Source organism: Prionailurus viverrinus, chromosome F2, assembly GCF_022837055.1.
Source record: "Prionailurus viverrinus isolate Anna chromosome F2, UM_Priviv_1.0, whole genome shotgun sequence".
Lineage (NCBI taxonomy): Eukaryota > Metazoa > Chordata > Mammalia > Carnivora > Felidae > Prionailurus > Prionailurus viverrinus.
Window position 1 is genome coordinate 63,890,063 of NC_062578.1, and position 22,678 is coordinate 63,912,740.

Consider the following 22,678-nt stretch of genomic DNA (forward strand, 5'->3'; position numbering starts at 1 on the left):
TGCAGAGCCTGACACCAGGCTTGAACTCGCGAATCATGAGATCATGACCTGAGCCAAAGCTGAACGTTTCACTCATGGAGCCACCCAGGAGCCCTTACCTATCTTTAATAATTCTATCCGATAAATATGGCAGAACATAGCAGATCTGTATTATGGTTACTTACCGAGTTAAAGAAAAAGTAATACAACAGATTGGTGGTTGCAGGGTGAAGGGAGGTAAAATGGATGAAGCAGATCAGAGTACAAACCTCCAGTTGTAAGTCATAAAGATGTATTATACAGCATGGTGACAATAGTTAATACTGTGTTGCATATTTGAAAGTTAAGAGAGTAGATCCTAAACGTTCTCATCACAAGAAAAAAAATGTGTAACTATGTACAGTGACGGCGGTTAACTTATTATGGTGATCATTTCCCAATATTTACTAATATCGAATCATTATGTTATATGCCCAAACCAACATAACGTTATGTCAATTATATCTAAAAGAAAGAAAGAAAGAAAGAAAGAAAGAAAGAAAGAAAGAAAGAAAGAAAGAAAAAGAGAGAAAGAGTAATGATGGGAACAAAGAAAAAAGGATAGAGTTCCTATTCAAAGTATAAAACACACAGAAGATGGGGTGCCTGCTGGGTGGCTCAGTTGGTTAAGCTGAGTCTTGACTTCGGTTCAGGTCATGATGTCACAGTTCATGAGTTTGAGCCCTACTTCAGACAACGCTCCCTCTCTCTCAAAATGCACACTGCACAGCCTGCTTGGGATTCTCTCTCTGCCTCTCCCCTGCTCGTGTGCACGTGAGCTCTCTCTCTCTCCCAAAATAAATAAATTAATTAAAAAATAAAATAAAAAACACAGAAGAAAACACAAAAATATAGACAGATGTCCCAAGATACCAAAAAATACACACATACATTAACTGCCACATGGTAACACTTCTAATCCTCTGACCATTAACATTAAAGATTTTTCAAAGAAGTGCTGAATTTTTTAACTAGAATATAACTACAGACTAGATGATATTAAGTACAGGCTAAGAGGTTCCCTACTGATGACATAAATGAATCACATCAACTAAGAAGAAAAATGTCAAATATAATCATGAAATACATCTTTAAACAGATTTTCAGTTCAGATTATAAATAACAGTGCTCTTCACTGTTTCACAACAGTATTTCAAAAGCAATCATTTAAATCACATAGCATATCATTTAACAATAGGGCAACTTTAAATATTACATAGTATTATAATCTGCTAAAAATGGTCTTCAAAACATAATTCCCTGATCTCAGAAATACACGCTTTAATGTTAGTTCTGATGTTGTGAACTGAAAACAGAAATGAATACATGATGAGCTTTGTTTATACTGTATTTATAAGTTCTGTTCCTACCTGCTATCAATAGGATCTTATAAATTTTCAAATGCATGAACTCTGTCAGATAAGAGATGAGGCTGGTTTCCTGCTTATCCTCTTTTTTATTTATTATATAAATATGTACCTTAGGATGGATGAGTATTTTTGTCCATGTCAACCTTACCTTTTAGTACACCTCAATCACAAGGAAAAATCACTTAAATTACAATTTACATCACAAATCAAGAACTATGAAATAATTAACAGCAAAACTTCATACAAAGATACGTATATAATAAGCATCTGAAATAGTTAGGGTTGGGTTGGGGCTAGGGAAGAAAGAGGGGAGGGAGAGAGAAGGGAAGTGGGAAGGGAAATGTAAAACATAAACCACTGAATAAGGTGACTTAACCAAGAACTCACTGTTACAACCAACTTGAAAAACAACTGTTGGTAAAGACAATGTCTTTGTTAGGGAGCTGTAATCTCTTAGATGGGACTCTTCATGCCCAGATGCAATTCAATGAGGTTAGAAAGCAGTTTGACTTTTTAAAAGAAAACTCTCGGGGCGCCTGGGTGGCGCAGTCGGTTAAGCATCCGACTTCAGCCAGGTCACGATCTCACGGCCCATGAGTTCGAGCCCCGCGTCGGGCTCTGGGCTGATGGCTCAGAGCCTGGAGCCTGTTTCCGATTCTGTGTCTCCCTCTCTCTCTGCCCCTCCCCCGTTCATGCTCTCTCTTTGTCCCCAAAATAAATAAATGTTGAAAAAAAAAAATTAAAAGAAAACTCTCTGCCAACCTATATGTAAAGTTGAGGAAGATAATTAACATCTCTAGGTCTATGCTCTTGTTTCTAACTGGAGGGACTGTAGGGCACCTGGGTGGCTCAGTCGGTTAGCCTCTGACTCTTGATCTCAGCTCACGTCATGATCTCATGGTTGGTGAGCCCCATGCCAGGTATCTGCACTGATGGTGCAGAGCCTGCTTGGGATTCTCTCTCTCCCTCTCTCTCAAAATAAATAAATAAACTTAAAAAAAAAGAGCAGCTTAACTGGAAGGACTATAATCTAAATTACTCTCAATGACTCAAATTTTATTTTATGAAGTCATAATCTTAAAACAAATGAACAAAAATTTACATGCCTAACATGTACAAAGAAAGGAAGACAGACATGGTCAAAAATCCAATCCTATTCAAATATACTATGAACATCCTACTTTGCAAAAGCAGCAGAAGTAGACAATGAAGACTAGAAGAAAGACAAAAATGAAAACTGCTATCATGTCAGGACTGGGATTTTCTTCTATTTTCCCTTATTTTCTAAATTTTAAATATTATATTATACTTTTTAAATACTAAGTCTATGTAATAAAAATTGAGATTTTATATGAGATAGAAAGGAACAAATGGAATACACCAAGACACTTTTCTCACTTTTAAAACAGACTGAATCAATCAGCACATAAGGGATATACCATGTACAGTACAAACTGCTATATAAACTTTTCTTTAAATTATAATAGAAGTTGTATGTAAAATTGCAGGGAATAAACTTTATTAACAATATATTTTTGGGGGTGCTTGGGTGGCTCAGTCAGTTAAGCCTCTGACTTCGGCTCAGGTCATGATCTCATAGTTTGTGAGTTCAAGCCGCATGTCAGGCTCTGTACTGACAGCTCAGAGACTGGAGCCTGCTTGGAATTCTGCGTCTCCCTCTCTCTCTCTGCCCCTCCCCTGCTCATGCTCATTCTCTCTCTCTCAAAAAATAAACATTAAAAAAAAAAGAGGAAACAAATCGTGTTTTTAAAAATGTCTTTCCAAAAGCATATCTAATTAAAAAAAACACATAAAAAAGACATTAATAAATGAATAACGTATTCCTCTATTTTTGAAAATAATAAAAACTTGTTTTGTTCATATATAATCTTCCAAAATTATTCAATTTACTTTAGGACTTGTAAAATCAAAATAGTATAGCACAAAAACTAACCTTACATAGGGGACAGGGTCATTCTGAATCATATTAAGTAGCCACTGCAGTTCTTCGTAACTCCGGTCCACTGAAAATAAAAATAAAGAAATATTTTATTTATTTATTATTTTTATTTAATTTAAATCCAAGTTAGTAAGTTAGTTAACATATAGGGTAGTAACGGTTTAAGGAGTAGAATTTAGTGATTTATCCCTTACATACAATGCCCAGTACTCATCCCAACAAGTGTCCTCCTTAATGCCCATCACCTATTTAGCCCATCCCCCCACACCCCTCCCCTCCAGCAACCCACAGTTTGTTCTCCTTATGGTCTGTTCCCTGTTTTTATCTTATTTTTCCTTTCCCTCCCCTATGTTCATCAGTTTTGCTTCTTAAAGTCCACATGAGTGAAATCATGTATTTGTCTTTCTCTAACTTAAGAAATACATTTGCTTCTAATTATAACAAATGAAATAGTAAGGGACAAGGAGGGAATTTACACTTAATATTTAGGGCTATGCCTTAGCCGTCTTCAGAGTTGAAAGCTGTACGCAACTTCTTACATTTTCCGTAGGAAAAGTCACTTTGTAAATTTCATTCATTCATATAGCCAAAACGTAAAACAGAACCAAGTGCATATTTTTCACTAATGTTCAAATCAATGACAAGTACAAGATAAAGCAAATTATATTAAAAACCCTAAATTAAAGATGAGCAACTCTAAATGGAAAAATGTTTAAATAAAACTGTGTTTCTAGATGTTTAAATCAAATTATAGGGAAACTTGATACCCAATGGCACCTCAACTATATTACAGTATATAATATGAAAAACTGTTTTTACCCAAGTGGTTTCTTTCACTTGAGACTAAAGAGCAGCCTTAACTTTTCAATATAACATAAAATCGTGCTATAAATATACCTCAATAAAGTCATTCGTTAGCTATTTCCATTCACCTTTTCAACAAGTTATGCTTTTATGATTTGAAAAGCTTTATTATCAGAATTTTATTTCTAATATCTTCCATTTTTTTACTTTCTAATGATCTAGATTCATGGATAACACCAAAGCACTTCTCAATTAAGTACTTATTGACTTAGCATTCTTTTGGAAATGACAATATTAGCATTCTATTTCATTTCAGGTAGTACTAATGCATGAAATCTTTGTAGTTATTTGACAGTAAACATCACTCATGTCTCTTAGGAAAGAAGGTTGGAAATACTGGCATATTTGGTAAATCTCAGAACTTCTAGATTTCACAAATTGGTAAAATGTCAAATCAAAACTGAAGATTGATAGAGGGATAGAGGATCACTGTTTTTCACCACTTCTTAAAAGAAAGAATTATTTTAACCCTCAATAAAAAGAACAAATGACCGTCCTTTTTGAACTTAGCTCAACATATATAAGACACACACTTTGTTCTTACCCTTTTATAATTTGACTATACACATACTTCTGAAATTTACAAAAAAATTATAAAAATTTGAGTATATTTCTTCTATTAACATGTTAAAATTAACCACTCTTTCTCTTTCCATAGTCAGATGAGAAGTACAACACACTCTACCTTCTTTACTCTTCCCATATTTAGGTGCAATAATCTGAAATTCTAGATGTAAATTAAAATGACATATTTCTTATATTTGCATGTTGTTTTTAGGGAATTATTTTTGAAGTTTCCATTAAATTGTCCAACCATGTTAACAAATATTTAGGCTCAGTTCTTTTTTTTTTTTTTTTAATTTTTTTTTAACGTTTATTTATTTTTGAGACAGAGAGAGACAGAGCATGAACGGGGGAGGGTCAGAGAGAGAGGGAGACACAGAATCTGAAACAGGCTCCAGGCTCTCAGCAGTCAGCACAGAGCCCAACGCAGGGCTTGAACTCACGGACCGCGAGATCATGACCTGAGCTGAAGTCGGACACTTAACCGACTGAGCCACCCAGGCGCCCCTAGGCTCAGTTCTTTATTTTACAGGCATAGTCACATTTCACACTTTCACCAATCTTGAGTTATAATGTGATTCACTTCCATGTCAGCTGGGAATTCTCTGGGAATTTTAAGAATGTTACATAGGAGATGTACATCTAAGTCTTTAATCTAAGTCTACGTGAGTAACAATTGGGCAAAAAAGAGAATGCAGGATTGCAGTTTTCCCTAAACATTATGTTAGCTATTTGTTTATGGTCTTTTGAACTCTTCATATTGTGAAGAAGTCACAGGCTACGTTATTCTTTTATCCTATATAATAACTGAGTTCTGATATTCCTAAGAACTTACACATTCTTTCCCTAACCTTCAAATTTTAAATTTTATCAGACTCTGGCTTAGGAAGTTTCATTCATACCCTTTCTTAGTACTCTATTATTTTTTGGATTATTGCTTTTCTTCTACTCGCTCTATTCTTTATGACTTATTTTTAATATTTTCATCTCTTTATTTTTCTGCCCTGTATCTTTTTAAATGTTTTGGATATATAATATTGTTTTATTCATTTTTTGGTCTTATGTTTTCTTCAACTTCACAAAGCCTTGCCTAATCCCCGTATGGAGACTTCTGTGTACGTATCTTGTTCTACTTTCACAAACTTTTGAAAGGCACAAGATGTTTTCTTGAGTGCTTAATTAGAAATTTCCCCAAAATCTTCTTCTAGTTTAATAACATGGAATTAAACCTATAGAATGATACACTGATTTCTTAAAAGACCAAAGATATCTGTAATTTTATTATTTTCTATCACTTATTAATTCTTATAAAAGTTCTACATTTATCAAAAATTCTTTCAATTTAAAATTTAAATATCTCATATTGTTTGTAATATGCAACCCCAATAATGAAGACAGCTTTAAATAGTAAACATTTCTGAAATGGTATGAGCATATACATACACACACACACACACACACACACACACATTTATGTATTTATTTAGAGAGAGAGAAAGAGAGAGAGAGAGAGAGAGAGAGAGAATGAACTGGGGAGGGACAGAAAGGGGGGGGGGGGTGGCGGAGACAAAGGATCCAAAGCAGGTTCTGTGCTGCCAGCAGAGAGCCCAATGCAGGGCTTGAACTCAGGAACTGTGATACCATGTCCCAAGCTGAAGGCAGACGCTTAACTGACAGAGCCACTCAAGGACCCTGAGCATATATTTCTAAAGCATTACCTTTAGTATAATCAACAACTGCTTCCAAAGCTGCTATCCTAATGTCCACAAAGTGTCCATACTCGGCATAAGACTTAAAAAGAGCGGGATCACTTGGCACATGTCCATTCTTCTGAAGCACTCTTATGGCTCTCAAACAACTAGGAAACATAGTATTTACAGTTAAATATTTTTATAAAAGTATTTTGTATCAAACTTATTTCCCAGGCATTAGGAATTAATCTCTAACAGTAAACTGAAACACTGATATGATTTGAATCCATCTTTTTAAATGTTGTAGCATTAATTTTTTGCAGTAATTTAGTCGATAACATATATGGAAAGTGAGAACTGGTGGTGATGTCTGAACCAGTGAATCAACTTTTTAGCAAACTCCTAAAAAAATAGAATTTTTTGATAGCCATTTATTAACAAGTAGACAGAAGTGAAAAGGCATCTAAATAAGCTTAACAACAGAGATGTTTATACTATATCCAATGGGATAAAAAGAGTATGCAGACATCCAAAATAATGCTTATGAAGAACTTCTGATGACATGACAAAGTGTTTATGATATAATTCAAAAACTACATATACAACATCTGTCACATAATTAAAAAATGTATTTAGTTATAAGAGGAAAATTTTAGAAGGCTATTCTCCAAAACAGTAATAATCTGTGATGGTACAATCATATAGCATTTTAATTTTCTTTTATATCCTAAGTTCCTACAATGAGAATAAATTTCTCTTATAGTTATAAAAGCAAGTAACTTTCATCATACCTGACAGTGATAGTATGTCTATAACTTGGAAGAAGTTTTTCCATATTCAAAAACCTGGTGATTTCTTCAAGAATAAGTCGCACATCTGGATTTAAGTTGTCCAAAGTTCGAACTTCATTATTCACACTGACTGCAGGCGTAACAGAGTTGGCAAGGGCATCAATCATTTCTGCACGATAATAATTATCTGAAAACTAAGCCAAAAATGATCACGAGAAAACAAAATTCACACTTCTGTTCAAAAATTAATAAAATATTTACAACTTCAGAATGTAAGTTATCTGAAAAGACAAGCAAGTTCTCTGGGAATTATTTATGCCTTTTGTGTAGTTGTACGTTGGGAGAAAGAGTGAAAGAGACTCACTAATTAGTAATACGTTAGTTTACTCAACTAGTATTTACCACATGTGAGGCACTCTTACAGTCACCTAGCTAGATTCCTCTACAAGGAAGACAACGCTCCACAAATACTACTGGTAACACAGAACTTGAAATCAGCTATTAACTCTACTCTTAGGTATAAATTTATAATCAAGGATCACCAGATATTAGGAAAGCATCAACATAAAAAAGAAAGACCAGAACAAGCAAAAGGTAAGAAATAACTTAGTGGAAAAAGAGTTTGCAAGGAAAAGAAGGGAAAAAAAAAATCCCAAAACTCTCATGTACATCATTTGAGAAATAACTAATGGTATGCCTTCCAATAGCATAACATATTTTAAATGTTTTATTGCTTATTTACTTTTGAGAGACAGACAGAGGCAGAGACAGAGCATGAGTTGGGGAGGAGCAGAAGGAGACACAGAATCCGAAGCAAGCTGTCGGCACAGAGCCCAACATGGGTCTCAAACTCCTGAACAGTGAAATCATGACCTGAGCCGAAGTCAGGCGCTTAAGGGACTAAGTCACCCAGGCGCCCTGCAATAGCATATTTTAAAAAGAAAGAAATATGCAGAGATTCAGAATCAAAGTAAATTGGAATATAACAGTGGGGAAAAAAAACCTCCTGAAATTCTAAGCAAAAAGGCAGATCTAAAGTAGAAAGAAAAGGAAAGTAGAGGGCTGATGTAGAAGACATACAAATGCAACTTCTAGCAAGAGAAAGCAGAGAAACAGGACAACCATCCAAAAAATACTAATTTCTAAATCCATATCCCAGTCAATTCCCAGAGAAGCAATGTATTGAAAGGCAATCTGGGTGTAGCTTGATTTAAACTCAGCAAATCAGGGGCGCCTGGGTGGCGCAGTCGGTTAAGCGTCCGACTTCAGCCAGGTCACGATCTCGCGGTCCGTGAGTTCGAGCCCCGCATCAGGCTCTGGGCTGATGGCTCGGAGCCTGGAGCCTGTTTCCGATTCTGTGTCTCCCTCTCTCTCTGCCCCTCCCCCGTTCATGCTCTGTCCCTCTCTGTCCCAAAAATAAATAAACGTTGAAAAAAAAAATTAAAAAAAAAAATAAACTCAGCAAATCAGATACTTTAGCCTAGGAATTTGAATATGGAGCAAGCAAATTCAATTTTATCATCAGTGTTGGGAGTATGCTGTGGCAACGCAAGCTACCAGGAGACAGAAGAGGAACAACTGCCCCTGTGACTTCCACCATGGAGCCAGAAGGTCACAGGGACATATGTAATGACGGAATCCTTACACATTCTGTGTTTAGATACTGGGCAAAAAAATAAAATAATCAACAAATAAAAAAAAAAAATACTCCACACCTGTTCACTCTGAACAAAGTTTTGTTTTCAAATCATTTTAATGACTGCAAAATTAATCACTGAAGCTTCAGTCTCTAAGTCCTATTTCTTTCCTCCAGGGCCAGAGAAAACAGTCATGGACTTATGTCATGCTAATTTTGTTTTAACATTTTGCATTTATCAACTTTTTATTTTCCAGGTTCTAAGCCTTGTTTAAAATTCTGAAAGACGATTTCTTTCTTTTTAAAAAAAAATTTTTTTTTTAACGTTTATTTTTGACAGAGAAAGAGGGAGAGAGACACAACATGAGCAGGGGAGGGGCAGAGAGAGAGGGAGACACAGAATGTGAAGCAGGCTCCAGGCTCTGAGCTGTCAGCACAGAGCCTGAAGTGGGGCTTGAACTCACAGACCACAAGATCATGACACTCAACCGACTGACCCACCCAGGCACCCCACCCCGAAAGACCATTTCTATTCAGAGATTATTCAAATTATATTTATACATTTTCTTCAAGTATTCTGATCGCTTCGTTGTTACCTCTGATAACTACTTTGCCAACCAAGCAGGAGCCCATTTATTTAACTGTTGTTTCTGACCAAAGTATTCAGATCACAGAAATAACTTACAAATTAAAAATGACATGGAAGCGTGGGTGAAGTAGGAAAACCAAGATTTAACATTTATCCCTCAGACCACATCCAATTCTCACAGCTACTATAATCTTAATTGAACAAGCGAGATAATCTGATCACCTCAAGGTTTTAAGAGATGAGGAAGAAGAAGTAATATGTAGAACACACATGGGGCAGCAGACATTCAAATACAGCAAAAATTCCTTAAAAAACAAAAAAACCCGAAGGCATCAATATCAGTGTGTTACAGCAAAGACTGTCGGATGTTAACAATGACCCTTTGGAATCAGGAATAGTTCAACCCATTTCTGTGTACCACACTTGAAAAAACAGAAATTTCAGAAACATGTGATTTATTAGAAATACGAATATATGCATAAAAGATTATCATATAAAATGGCTAATAACTAGGCTTCAAAGGCATTAAATTTTAGTCTTCTTGAAAACTAACTCATCCGGAATACTGAATTTTATGTTCTGCCAATTAATGAGATGTTGAAAAATTTTTTTAAATATTTTCCCTCCGCCGCCCCGACTCTCAACTCCTTTTTGGCATTTAATGTTTTGTATCTCTAATTTTACTTGCAGAAACCCTGTCGTTTCTTCTCATGCACTTTTAAAATTTTATATCTATGTAGTGAAACTTAAAAAAAACAAATCCTTAACCAAAGCCCTCAGTAATAAATCATTTGTGGTTGGAAGTGAGGTGCTTTAAAAAACAGATGAAACGATTGATGCAATATTCTTAGGGATCCATCTAATCGCAACTGTTCTTAAAATTTTAATCCATTAATCTATAGACCTTTAAATGACAACCAAGTCTTTTTTTCCCAACCGCAATTTTTAACAGAATAAGTTTTGATATCAGACAGATCTGGGTTTAACTCCTGGTTCAACTCCTGGTTCTGCCACACACGTGACCTATTACCCTAAGTAAATCTTTATAAGCTTCTATCTCCTCACATGTAAATTGAGATAATAGTATCTATCTCACACATCTGATGCTAATCTTAATTTATTGCCACTAACCATAACACCTGATTAGCCTGCTCAAGATTAAAACAGATTGAGTCTTACACTGTTCTGTGAAAAATAATGAAGTATAAAGTTTAGTAATCTATCACTATGCTGCACCTTAAAAAATCATTAATGACATATATGATTGCATCATGTAAAACAGCACGATATACTAAAAAGATCACCACACAGATGGGCAGCAGCAGCACATAGCACAATTCCCAGATTATACTTGCTGTGTAATCTTAGACTCTCGACCTCTGTGGTTTGCTTTCATTTGCCAACTACAGAATAAGTAAGGTTTAAAAGAATTAAGGTAAGTGAAATCACTTCACAAAGTACAAGTACTGTACTGGGGCCACCATGATTTAAATTACATAAACACCCCCAAAACAAGAAAACTGACATAAACAAATGCACAAAGTATTTCCCCATTCCATCTTAATATAATCTGATTTGATATCATCCAAAATCCTAACCTTGTATCTTCAGTAAAAGAAATTCATGTGTAGAAGAAAGGAATGTTATAAATGACAAGTCAAAACAAATCAGTAGACTAGGAACAAACCTTACAAAAATTTTTTAACAGTATTCAAAAATGGAAAGAAAAAGTCTATCAACTATAATGTACTTTTAAAGCACTGATTTTTTAAAAGATTCTTTTTAGCTTAAATCTTTCTTATTCTACTATGCTGAGGAAAAATTGGTCTTCTTGACTTTCGTTAATAATCACCATTTTTAATAAACATACTTATCCCTTTTTCTTTACTCTTGTAATGTCTCATTAAACTTTCCATGAATTTGACTTATCCTACCAGATACATGTTTATATATCCTGTTCCCTCTTCCTAGAATAACCTTCCAAGACTGTCCCCATTCACAGACTGGGAAAAATCCTATTCATCTTTATGACTCAGTTTGAGGGTCATCACTTACATATAAAACTTCCCTGAGTCATTCTCTCTATAGCCTTGGAAGGTACCAGAAAACCGAATTCTCCTAGAAAACTGTGTATATGTATTTCCACTATGGATGACTGTTGCTGTTTTACTTGTCTGATTTCTCCATCAGGTGGAATCTGTGAGGGTCCAGAATCAGACTGGGATAGACAGCAGTTGATCACTAGATATTTAATGAATAAATGAAATTCTGGACAGCACTTACCATCTCTTCCTTCTATTTAAACACAGTACACTGCCTAGCATAGCATATAGCCTCAAACATTTGCTGATTGTTATAATAACAAGATAAAATGAATAGCACTCAATAGCTGTTTGCAAATAAATAAATAAACACATACGGTGGTAAAAAAACAAAAGAGTTAAATTCATCAATGAACAAGTTATTCCAAGAGGAAACTGTTTTCTGTGCATCCCATGGTAAAAGAAAAAAGGAATAAAAATAAAATTGGGTTGTCAGACTTCACCAAAGCCAGTTTTACTTGGCTCCCTTAAATTTGATACACTAATAGCTCCATCTTATAACAGGTATGAGGAACATTAAAAAAACAACAACAACAAAAAAAAACCCCAAAAAACTAATCTTGGGTTGTTTTCCACTGGTCATTGTAATAAATCACATTTGTATGTTTCTAACTGTAGAAATTTTAAGTACCATGGACTCAACAATGATTTCACAGTCTAAATATTCTTTAAAAATCAAACATCACTAGGTAGGTTTTATAATATTCATTAAAGTATCTTACCTTATTTTTTCTGTTGTCATTGTACTTGATTAAGTCTAAAATGAACGTTAAGACTTCTTTGGGACAAAGGTTGTGAACATCTCTCAATAAAGCCATTGCAACTGGCATAGTCTACAAAACAAAAACAAAAACAAACTTTTTTAAGCATATAACCTAACTCTTTCGTTACTACAATTCACTGAAATATCTGGATAGAGCCTAACCCAACCCTTCTAATTCCCACCCCCTCCCACTGAGAACATGGACAGTGCAATCAAAGAGCCAAGAAGCAAACCAAGGGAACTGCACTCTGTCACCTGTGCGCCTTTGTCTTCATTTGTTAAACTATAGGTAATATAAATCCTATAAATCCAGTGGAAAAGGAAGAGGTGTTAACACCAGAGAGACTACTATTCAACTCCTACTCTACTTCCGAGATGGATGATTTTAGCTAGCTGCTGACTTGAAAGCTTCCTTTCCTCACAACCGTTTTTAAGATGAAAGGATACAGCAGCTGAACGCCTATGACAGTTAGTAGAGTTCAATCATCAGTCCGAAAGACATTGATTCTGCAGCACCACCTCACTGTAAACCTAAAGAAAAATGGTAAATTATCTAAAATCCAGCCTAAGTTTCCTCTTTCCAAATTTTTGTAGGCAACTTTTCTAAGGAAGTGAAACCTGACTCAAACAGCAGTAACCTTTACCAGTAAAACAAAACTATTTAAACTCAAGATGGAGCCACAGCTGAATAGTCATCAAAGTCCTCAGTGTGCAAGGAGATCTGGACTATGCTCATCTGATTCAAGATAGTCAAATTTTCCAAACAGAGGGACAAATAGGAGGGTGGCTCCTTTGCTTGCATGAAGGACCAGAAGCAACAGGATAGTCAGTGTTACAACAGCGCAACAAAAGACACCGTTAATGCTATAAGAACAACAATTGCTATAAAATAATTTATTTTCCAAGAAATACCTTTCCTATGCCTGTTCTGCCCTTTTGGGACTCAAGTTTGGTTTAGACAGTAATCTTTTCTCTCTCTTTTCTGCCACTCAAAGTATTATGTGAAAGATAAACTGTTCTAAACGCATTAGTTTCCCAATGTTTTTGATGGCAACCTACAGTAAGAAATATATTTACATCCCAGTCTACGCACACATAAATGTCACGTATACTAACTAAAAAAATAAAACCAAAAAACCCCTTATGTTTATTATATGTGCTGCATTCTGATACTGCCTACTATTTTATTTAAAAAGCAAACAAACCAAAACTTCCTAAATGATCTCATTCCCCACACTAATGGGACACAACTCCCAATATGAAACACCAAACTAAGGTATACAGACACACAATGGCACAAGGGAGGGGACATATTGGGAAGACACAGAAATTAACTTGTTTTCATACCACAAATTCGTGAAATGGCAACAGAGAACTGAGCAACTAGTACAGAATGTTCAGTTGTGTAAAATAACAGGATGTCACAGACTACTTTGATTACACCAATACTGGCTTTCCCCAAACCTGGCTCATTCTGAATCTGTTCTGCTGATGAAATTCACTATAATTATATTGTAACTTCTACTCTCAGCAGGTGTCTCAATGTTGCTGGGTAATCTTTTACTTCTGCCTCCATCATACAAAATCTCACCTTACCTAATATCCCCCTCAGCATCTACCATTTCACTTCCTCTCAGTCTGCTTTCCACCTGCCTCAGAAAAAGGAATGTTCTTATCTCTTCTAAAATGAACTCCCGACTACGTCCCACCCTCTGCTCATATCTTCAGAATTTACACTGCGCCTGCTCTTTTATATGCTGACTTGCTTCCACTTGAATATTTCATCTCTCCCTTTCCAAAGATACCTTTCTCTGTGCCAAACATGCCTCAAGTTTCTTCTCCCTTTATACAAAACAAACCCAAAATGTCCCTTTCTCAGCACTGCTTTATCCTCAACATGTCTTTCTCATACTCTTCAACACCAAAATCATTAAATAGGCTTCGTTAGTTTTTTCTATTTCAACTTCACTCTTCCTTCTAGTCTGATCTACTTAATCTCACCTCTGCCTTCATTATTGCTTTAATTACTCAAAACATTTCACAAATGATTTGCAAATTGCCCAAATGCTGACAACCGTTCCATTCCCATATCCCTTCCTAAAACAGTGACACCATCACACCACTTTGACTTTCTAGATTACTATTTATAAAAAATTTACTATGCGATAAATATAGTATAAAATGCTTTACATACTTGATTTATTTAATTCTAAAAAATATAAATTTTACAACTGAGTAAACTGAGGCTCAAAGGGTTAAGAAACTTGTCCTCATGAAAACTGAGAGCAGAGCTGGGACTGAAACCAGAGATGGATACTGTACTGGTCTGTCTCAGAAGGGCTGTCCACATTCTAGAAGGAATGCCATTAGAAGGCCTCACCCATACCTCGGTCCACCATGTAACCAACCAAAAAGTCAAATTATCCATTTTTATGTACTTTAGTATAAATGTGGATACAGAGTTACTTACACACAGCTCATAAATTCTATGAACAATCAATTAAATTTGGGGAACATTTTGGAAGAAGAAAAACAAACAAAAGAACAAAGGCAGAACCTTTTATAAAAAGTAAACACACCTGTTATTTAAATAGTCCCCAAGTTAAGCTGAGATATACAGATAGTGGCATAAAACAATCGTAAGAAAGTAAACTGTACCTTCTGTAGAAAATAGCTTTGAAAGCTCATAAAGTTGTTTGTTTTCACAATGTTTGGACAAGTTTTACAACAAAACATTCTGGTAAAAAGTGACTTCATGGCTGGTGGTCCTGTCCATGTGCTTACCATTGAATTTGCAATCTGCAAATAATTAGAAAACGAAGTAATGTCCATCACCACTGAAAACATATTTTAAATAAAACAGCTTTTTAAAATTTATTAATACAATTGGATTAGTTTTCAACAATTTCAATTCTCAGAAATTTAATATCTTTAAGGCTTTTATTACCATTTCCAAAACAAATAACTCACCTCCCCATAAAATTCCTATGTACACTTATATTTTCTACAATTTCTAAATTGGAGCATTCTTTTATGTTTTAAGAAAATATGTTTGCAAATGGCTTCTAGTCTGAATAAGTTGTCTTTGTCCATTTAGGCAAATATAGTTCTAACATTTTAAATCTACCATATAGAATCATCACCAAGGATTTTACATAAGGTTTTAAAATCTAGCCTAATTGAAAAATAAGCCAATAACAGTGATACCATTTATAGTCTGCAAGAATGCTTTCCAAAAACCATATCTTATTGAAACTTTTAGTGTATATAAAAATCATGTCTGAAAAGAATGGATTTATAATTAACTTTAGTCTATAACTTCATGGATCTGCTAAGAATTTAGCACACAAGAGTCACAAAGATCTTTATAGAAGCAATGAAATTATATCAAAGAATATCATGTTTGTCCTCACATATCTGAGTAGAATGTAGGAATGCAACTACTCAATAATTCTCATTAAAAATAAAATGAATCTAAACCATTTACAATCTTCTGAGATGCTGGACAAATGGATTCAGCAGTGAGGAAGAAGAGTCACTTATGGGAACGAACCTATCATCAAGATGTTTTTTAAATACCTGGAACACAGTATTTGTGGCCAAATTGTTGTCTGCATTTTTCTGGTTTTCATTTGTTCTACCTTCAGTTTTTTTGCATCTAAGGAAAAATATTTAGTTTTCTTAAGAAATTAACTTTTCTAGCATGTGAAATTATAGGACCTATCATTCTAAATTATGTATCACTAATACTGATTACTAAGCCCACACCATGAAATAGTCACCACCACGGGATAGTTAAGATGAACTGACTTCCTGAACTATAATGTAAAACATCAAACTAAGGAATTGCTCGCCAATTACATTCTTTGCTATAACGATATGGTTGGCAATTCAATAAAATGGTAAAAAATTCTCTTTGGTTTTAAAATTTTACTTTCAGTTTGGCAATTATGAACTTTTAATGCATTATCCATGCTCAGGTCAAAACATGTTTCCTTCACATCAGTCTTATTACACATATTTGGCAAAAAGCTTTCAAGGGAATTGCTACTAAGTAAAATTAAAGACTATGGTAAATTTTAATTTATTTTCAGCTTTTGTTGTTGTTTTAATATGCAGTAGTCATCCTGTTTTCTTTCTACCATATGTCATCTCACCTTGGCAAGGCAGAAGCAAGCTGACATTCTCACTCGGTAGAAACACTGCTCTTGTTCTAGTATGTCAGTGAGAGCGAGGCGAGATGCTGGCGTAGGGAATTTTTCCAAGGCCAGAATGGACTCTTGCTGTGCAACAACATCTCTTTCATAGCGGAGCTGATACTGCCACATAAAATCAGCTTGCTCAAACTCAACTTTCCTCAGCACTGACATATCTGGGTCTATCCTTATCCACAGCAAAGGGGAATCAGCACTGAAAGAAAATACAATTTTCTTTTTAATTTTTTTCAATTTTATATATTTATAAAGTGAAAACAAAGCATTTGTTAAACAGATTCTCTTCTATACATGAAACATTCAAGACTGCCTGAAGTTTTACTCTATTCATTTTTTTTAAATCACACTGACAACATTCTCATTATGTTTAATGTATTTCAATTTTCTCACAGTGGCTAATCTTTATCAATCTTGCTTAAACGATACTCAAGGATACGAAGATAGCTATCACAAAGAAATTCCATCTGAAAATGCTAATTTGGGGATTCTGACTTGTGATTATGTGATGTGAAAAAAAATCTCTTCATTTTACTGCCTAATAGACTGTGGCTGTAAATGCCACCTTTTCTTGGAAATCAATCTATGACAAAGAAATGAACTTATTTAACCAAATTAACTTGTTTAACTGATTTTTAACATTTTTTTTAAATGTTAGATTCATGATCTTCATTTTCAAACAGCATGTTCTGAAATCACAGATCAAAGGCATATCATGAATTTATCCTCTAGTACTCTAGTACCTCTCAAAATAACAAGCACAGTTTTAAAAATCTAGTCTGTGCCAACAATTTCATCAAAAGAACAGCACCTGAAATACTACTTTAATTCACCAAATACCAGTGGGTGCTTACTATAGGCAAGGCACTTGATATGGAAAAAGCACATAAATGATATATAAACAGCAATAATATTTGGCAACAAAGTTAGTAAATAATTCGATTTTTTTTTAATAATTAGATATTTTATACAAAACACACAGGCATAATATGGATGAGCAAAATGAGGTTTGAGCCACATTATATTTCTGTCAATTAATAAACATTACCACATAAAATTTAGAACAGCAATATTTAAATTGTATTTTGAAATCACAGGGAGCCTCAAAGTGCCCTGAAGCCTTGTCTAAAGACAAAAAGAATCTCTATCACCTGACAGCTCACTAGAAATGCCAACTATCAGGACCCACTAGTGAAGTACTGGATCAAAAACTGCATTGTGAGAAGATCCCCAAGTGACTGACATGCACATCAGAGTCTGAGAAACACTGCTCTAGAGGGCACCAGTGGAGCAAGGAAACCGCCCACCCCATAACCATCCTGTAGTTGCTCTTAGTTTCGCCTGGGCCAGGCGAAATTTACTTCTCACTCTTTGGTTAATGACGATTTTATGTAAGATTTTATTTAAACAATGTTTCTATGGCCTTTCACAAGTTTTGAAAGCACTGATTTCAACACATTTATATACCTTTAGATGTGCACAACAAGATAAATGAGAATGCACAAAATATATCCCTAAACTCAAGTAACTTACTCCATCGCAGAAAGATCCATGTCAACTTCTTCTCCATTCATCAGTGGAATTTTTTTCTTCTTATTCCTACATTTAGGGAAAAGTAAGTTTACAAATGCACATTTCCAAATTGAAAGGAGATACAGAACAGCTGAAATTCAAATTGAAAACTGCAAGCAACGTTGTAAGATAGCTTGAGGAAGAAAGGATAGTGAGTGTAATGGAATTTAAACACACAAAAAAGTCTATAGTATTTAAGCTGAAGGGAATGAAGCCAATGATACTGAAATGTCTTCCCGATCAAAGTTTAACAAAAAGCAAAAATGTGTAATTACATGTCAGGTTAAAGCATATATATATACTTCCAAGAACTGGTAAGCTGTTTTATACAGAAAAACAGATCAACAAAGAAATCCCCTAAAGTCCCCTACTACTATTTTTGTATTATTATTAATGAGTTTATGTTTGTTATTGATTTATGTATTTGGGTGCTTCCAAGTTGAGGGCATAAATATTTGCAATTGTTAGATCTTCTTGAGGGATAGATCCCTTAATTATGATATAATGCCCTTCTTCATCTCTTGTTACAATCTCTGTTTTAAAATTTAGTTTGTGTGATATGAGTCTGGCTACTCTGGCTTTCTTTTACAACCATTAGCATGATAGATGGTTCTCCATCCCCTCAATTTCAACCTGCAGGTGTCTTTAGGTCTACAATGAATCTCTCATAAGCAGAGATGGACCTAGTTTTTTTTGTTGTTGTTGCTGTTTTAATCCATTCTGATACCCTATGTCTTCTGGTTGGAGCATTTACTTTATACAAAAGTGAAAAAATAACCAGGCCTGAAATGAGACATGAACAATTGTGAATATGTCCTCTAAGTGCAAGGTGTTGTCCTATAAGAAATGAAGTATGTGATTAACTATAAAACACCCTAATAGTATTAATTAATATGTACAACTACTATGAGTAAGATTTAGGGTAAGTCAAAACAAAAGCAACTGCTTCCATTCAGATTACTCTTGAATCATAAAATCTACTGGTTATACACTAAAAACTTGGGTGAAGACAAATTAACAGAGAACAGTCTTCCCGTGTTCCTCATACCAAAGAACACCCAAAAAACATATTGTTACTATAGAGAAAAAAACCTGAGGAAATGTTATGAAAAGGGTAGCAATCAGATGTTCCCAATTTCCAAGACAAGACAAAAGGAAAAGGGAATTTCAGTCTGAACCTAGAAAGAATTTTCAGAGGAAAAATGGTTCCAGGGAGATTTCAGAATCAACTGACATCCTCATTTGTCTGAGATGACCTAAATGTAGTCATCGTGAGTGTAAGCCTTCTGTTCCTAAAGTTTTGAGATTACTATACATTCCTCCAGGAAAGCACAAAAATGCTCCCATCTTTCACTATTCAGAATACATGCTAATGGCTGAGTTAAAAAAGAATGGTAAAGAAAAAATGTATTACATAAAAGATGAATGGCTGAACATTTTCACTGACAATGTACGTACGTTTTTAAATGTTTGTTTTTTTTTTTTAATTTTTTTTCAACGTTTATTTATTTTTGGGACAGAGAGAGACAGAGCATGAACGGGGGAGGGGCAGAGAGAGAGGGAGACACAGAATCGGAAACAGGCTCCAGGCTCTGAGCCATCAGCCCAGAGCCCGACGCGGGGCTCGAACTCACAGACCGCGAGATCGTGACCTGGCTGAAGTCGGACGCTTAACCGACTGCGCCACCCAGGTGCCCCAACAATGTACGTTTTTAAAAGACATCAAGAATGTTCTCTAAGAGACGCCTGGCTGGTTCAGTTGGAAAAGCATGTGACTCTGGGTCTCAGGGCTGTGAGTTCGAGCCCCATGTTGGGTGCAGGATTACTTAAAATAAATAAATAAAGGGGGGCCTGGCTGGCTCAGTCAGAGGAGCATGCGACTCGATCTTGGGGTTGTGAGTTTGAGCCCCATATTGGTTACAGAGATTACTGAAATAAGCAAAACAAAACAAAATGAAATGTTCTGTAAGGGCATGGTGATATAGAGAAAAAGGAGAAAGACACAGTAAAGAAAACGCAGGGGCTTTCTGTGACATATGTATTCAGCTCTTTCCTTTATACTCAGTAATCATTTCCCCAATATTTACTACAGATATTAATCCAATGAGACTAATAATAAACCTAAGTGGGATGCCTGGGTTGGCTCAGTCAGTTGAGCATTCAACTCTTGATTTGGGCTGAGATGATGATCCAGGGTTGTAGGATTGAGCCCTGTGTGGGGCTCCGTGCCGAGGGTGGAGCCTGCTTAAGATACTGTCTCTCTCCCTCTGCCCCTCTCTCCTGCTCACACTCTCTGGCTCTCTAAAAAAAGAAAAAAGAATAAACCTAAGCAACTTGCCTTGAATTTTTCTTGGCTCCAAAACACCAAACTACTTCCCCCTGTCCTTACAAAATAAGGATTCTTAAACTTAAATGTTCAAATTAATTCTAAGGATAAAAATGTTGTCAAGAACAGAAAGCAAGTCGGGGCGCCTGGGTGGTGCAGTCGGTTAAGCGTCTGACTTCAACCAGGTCACGATCTCGCGGTCCGGGAGTTCGAGCCCCGCGTCAGGCTCTGGGCTGATGGCTCGGAGCCTGGAGCCTGTTTCCGAATCTGTGTCTCCTTCTCTCTCTGCCCCTCCCCCGTTCATGTTCTGTCTCTCTCTGTCCCAAAAATAAATAAACGTTGAAAAAAAAAAAATAAAATAAAAAAAAGAACAGAAAGCAAGTAAGGGGCACCTAGGTGGCTCAGTTGGTTAAGCGTCCAGCTCTTGATTTCGGGTATCCGGCTCTTGATTTCAACCCAGTTCATGATCTCATAGCTTGTGGGTCTGAGCCCTGCTTTGGGCTCTGCACTGACAGTGTGGAACCTGCTTGGGATTCTCTTTCTCTCCCTCTCTCTGCTCCTCCCGCTCTCAAAATAAACTTAAAAATAAACTTAAAAACAAACCAAAAAACAAAGAGCAAATAAAAAATGTTTGGTTAAACCAACTTGAATGGAAGAAAAAAAGATACCAGATAACATGTTCTCTACTTCAAAACTTAGGTATACATTAGGATTTCTATTTTGGCATTTTAATCTGTGAGACTTATAGTTTAATTATCAACTTCAGTTTACAGTTATGATTCAATGCCTACCTTCTGCTTTTGGAATGACAGGGTATATCATGTTTAAGGCTGTTTTCTTCAATTTGCAACGTATGATTGAAGGATCCATCTAATTCCTGCACTGTCACTTTAAGTGGTCCCTTTAAAAAGAAACACACTGTTCAAAGATAATGCTCGGATAACACCAATATGTATTCTTATATGTACAGGCATTTTTATCAAGATATAAGATAATACTATACAAGATGTGTATCTGGAGACACAAGAAGGTAGTCAGTGCCAAAAGAGGGGAGAACTGGAATAATCTGTGTTCCCTGAAATTTTCATCTGTAACCTCTTCACTGACCCATCACTAACACTTGGTATTTTCTCAACTTCAATCTTTGCAAACAAAATCTCATTATGAAACTTCTAAGCAGCTTCCTACCCATAAGCCCGTCCTATACTGAAACTGAGAAGAAAGTAATGCAGGTCATTTTGGAAAAATTTTTACTTTAAAAAAAAAATTTTTTTATACATTTATTTATTTTTGATAGACAGAGACGGAGCACAAGTGGGGGAGGGGCAGAGAGAGAAGGGGACACAGAATCCAAAGCAGGCTCCAGGCTCCGAGCTGTCAGCACAGAGCCTGACACAGGGCTCGAACTCACAAACCGCAAGATCATGACCTGAGCCAAAGTCAGATGCTTAACCGACTGAGCCACCCAGGTGCCCCTCTTACCACATATTTCTGAGTTCCAGGAGATGTATAATCCTGTTTTATTTCCAATTCCAAGACATTTCGTTTCCTATTAAATGCAAAACTTCCATAAAATTTTACCACTCCACTTTGGTCTCTGAAGAATTGTAAAGGAATTTTGCATATTAAAATGAATATGTACTAAACACAATGAATGACTTGTTATGGTAGGTAGTAATTTTCAAATGCATTCTCACCAGTTCAAAGCTTGAGAGCACACTTCACTGTAAACCAGGTGGCAAAGTATTCAAAATTTTTGTGAAAAATGTTTCCCCAGATTTAAACAAAATGTCTGAAACATTAACAAATTTGTGTTTTGAAAGAAGCAAAACCACTCTACTGGGGTTATTAATATAATAGTGCTTTGATAAGAAAAAATGTAAAAATTGAGAGTTCCCAGATACCACTCAAGTTGTGCCAAGCTCTAACCACATCTAAAAGTGACCAAACACTACATCTTACAAGTAATCCTTCAGGCCTGTCTGGTGGATTATTTACCTCCCCCACCATCAAGCCTACTGTTGCACTCACACACTAAAAAGTAATTCAAAATATGCCAAATTTTATAAGCGTGTGTGTGTGTGTGTGTGTGTGTGTGTGTGTGTGTTTATCAGTGATCAACAGGCACCTCAGCAAAAATGATTTACTCTTTCTGGTTATTTCTACTACAATTTAGAAGCTCAAATAGTTCTCCTTTGGTCTCCCAAATCTCTTTTTCCTC

At 35.6% G+C, this 22,678-nt stretch overlaps 1 protein-coding gene across 4 annotated transcripts in view; it reads right to left on the reverse strand.

Moving 5' to 3' along the window:
- TAF2 (TATA-box binding protein associated factor 2) overlaps window positions 1-22,678 on the reverse strand; it is a 95,386-nt gene that overhangs the window by 37,698 nt on the left and 35,010 nt on the right. For all 4 annotated transcript variants that reach the window (XM_047842193.1, XM_047842191.1, XM_047842194.1 and 1 more), the window contains 9 exons: window positions 21,940-22,054; window positions 21,249-21,358; window positions 18,093-18,158; window positions 16,506-16,758; window positions 15,007-15,147; window positions 12,308-12,418; window positions 7,259-7,452; window positions 6,495-6,634; window positions 3,343-3,412 (listed from right to left, as the gene is read on the reverse strand). In XM_047842193.1, the coding sequence (XP_047698149.1) occupies window positions 3,343-3,412; window positions 6,495-6,634; window positions 7,259-7,452; window positions 12,308-12,418; window positions 15,007-15,147; window positions 16,506-16,758; window positions 18,093-18,158; window positions 21,249-21,358; window positions 21,940-22,054 (1,200 nt within the window). The remainder of the gene's footprint in view (window positions 1-3,342; window positions 3,413-6,494; window positions 6,635-7,258; window positions 7,453-12,307; window positions 12,419-15,006; window positions 15,148-16,505; window positions 16,759-18,092; window positions 18,159-21,248; window positions 21,359-21,939; window positions 22,055-22,678) is intronic.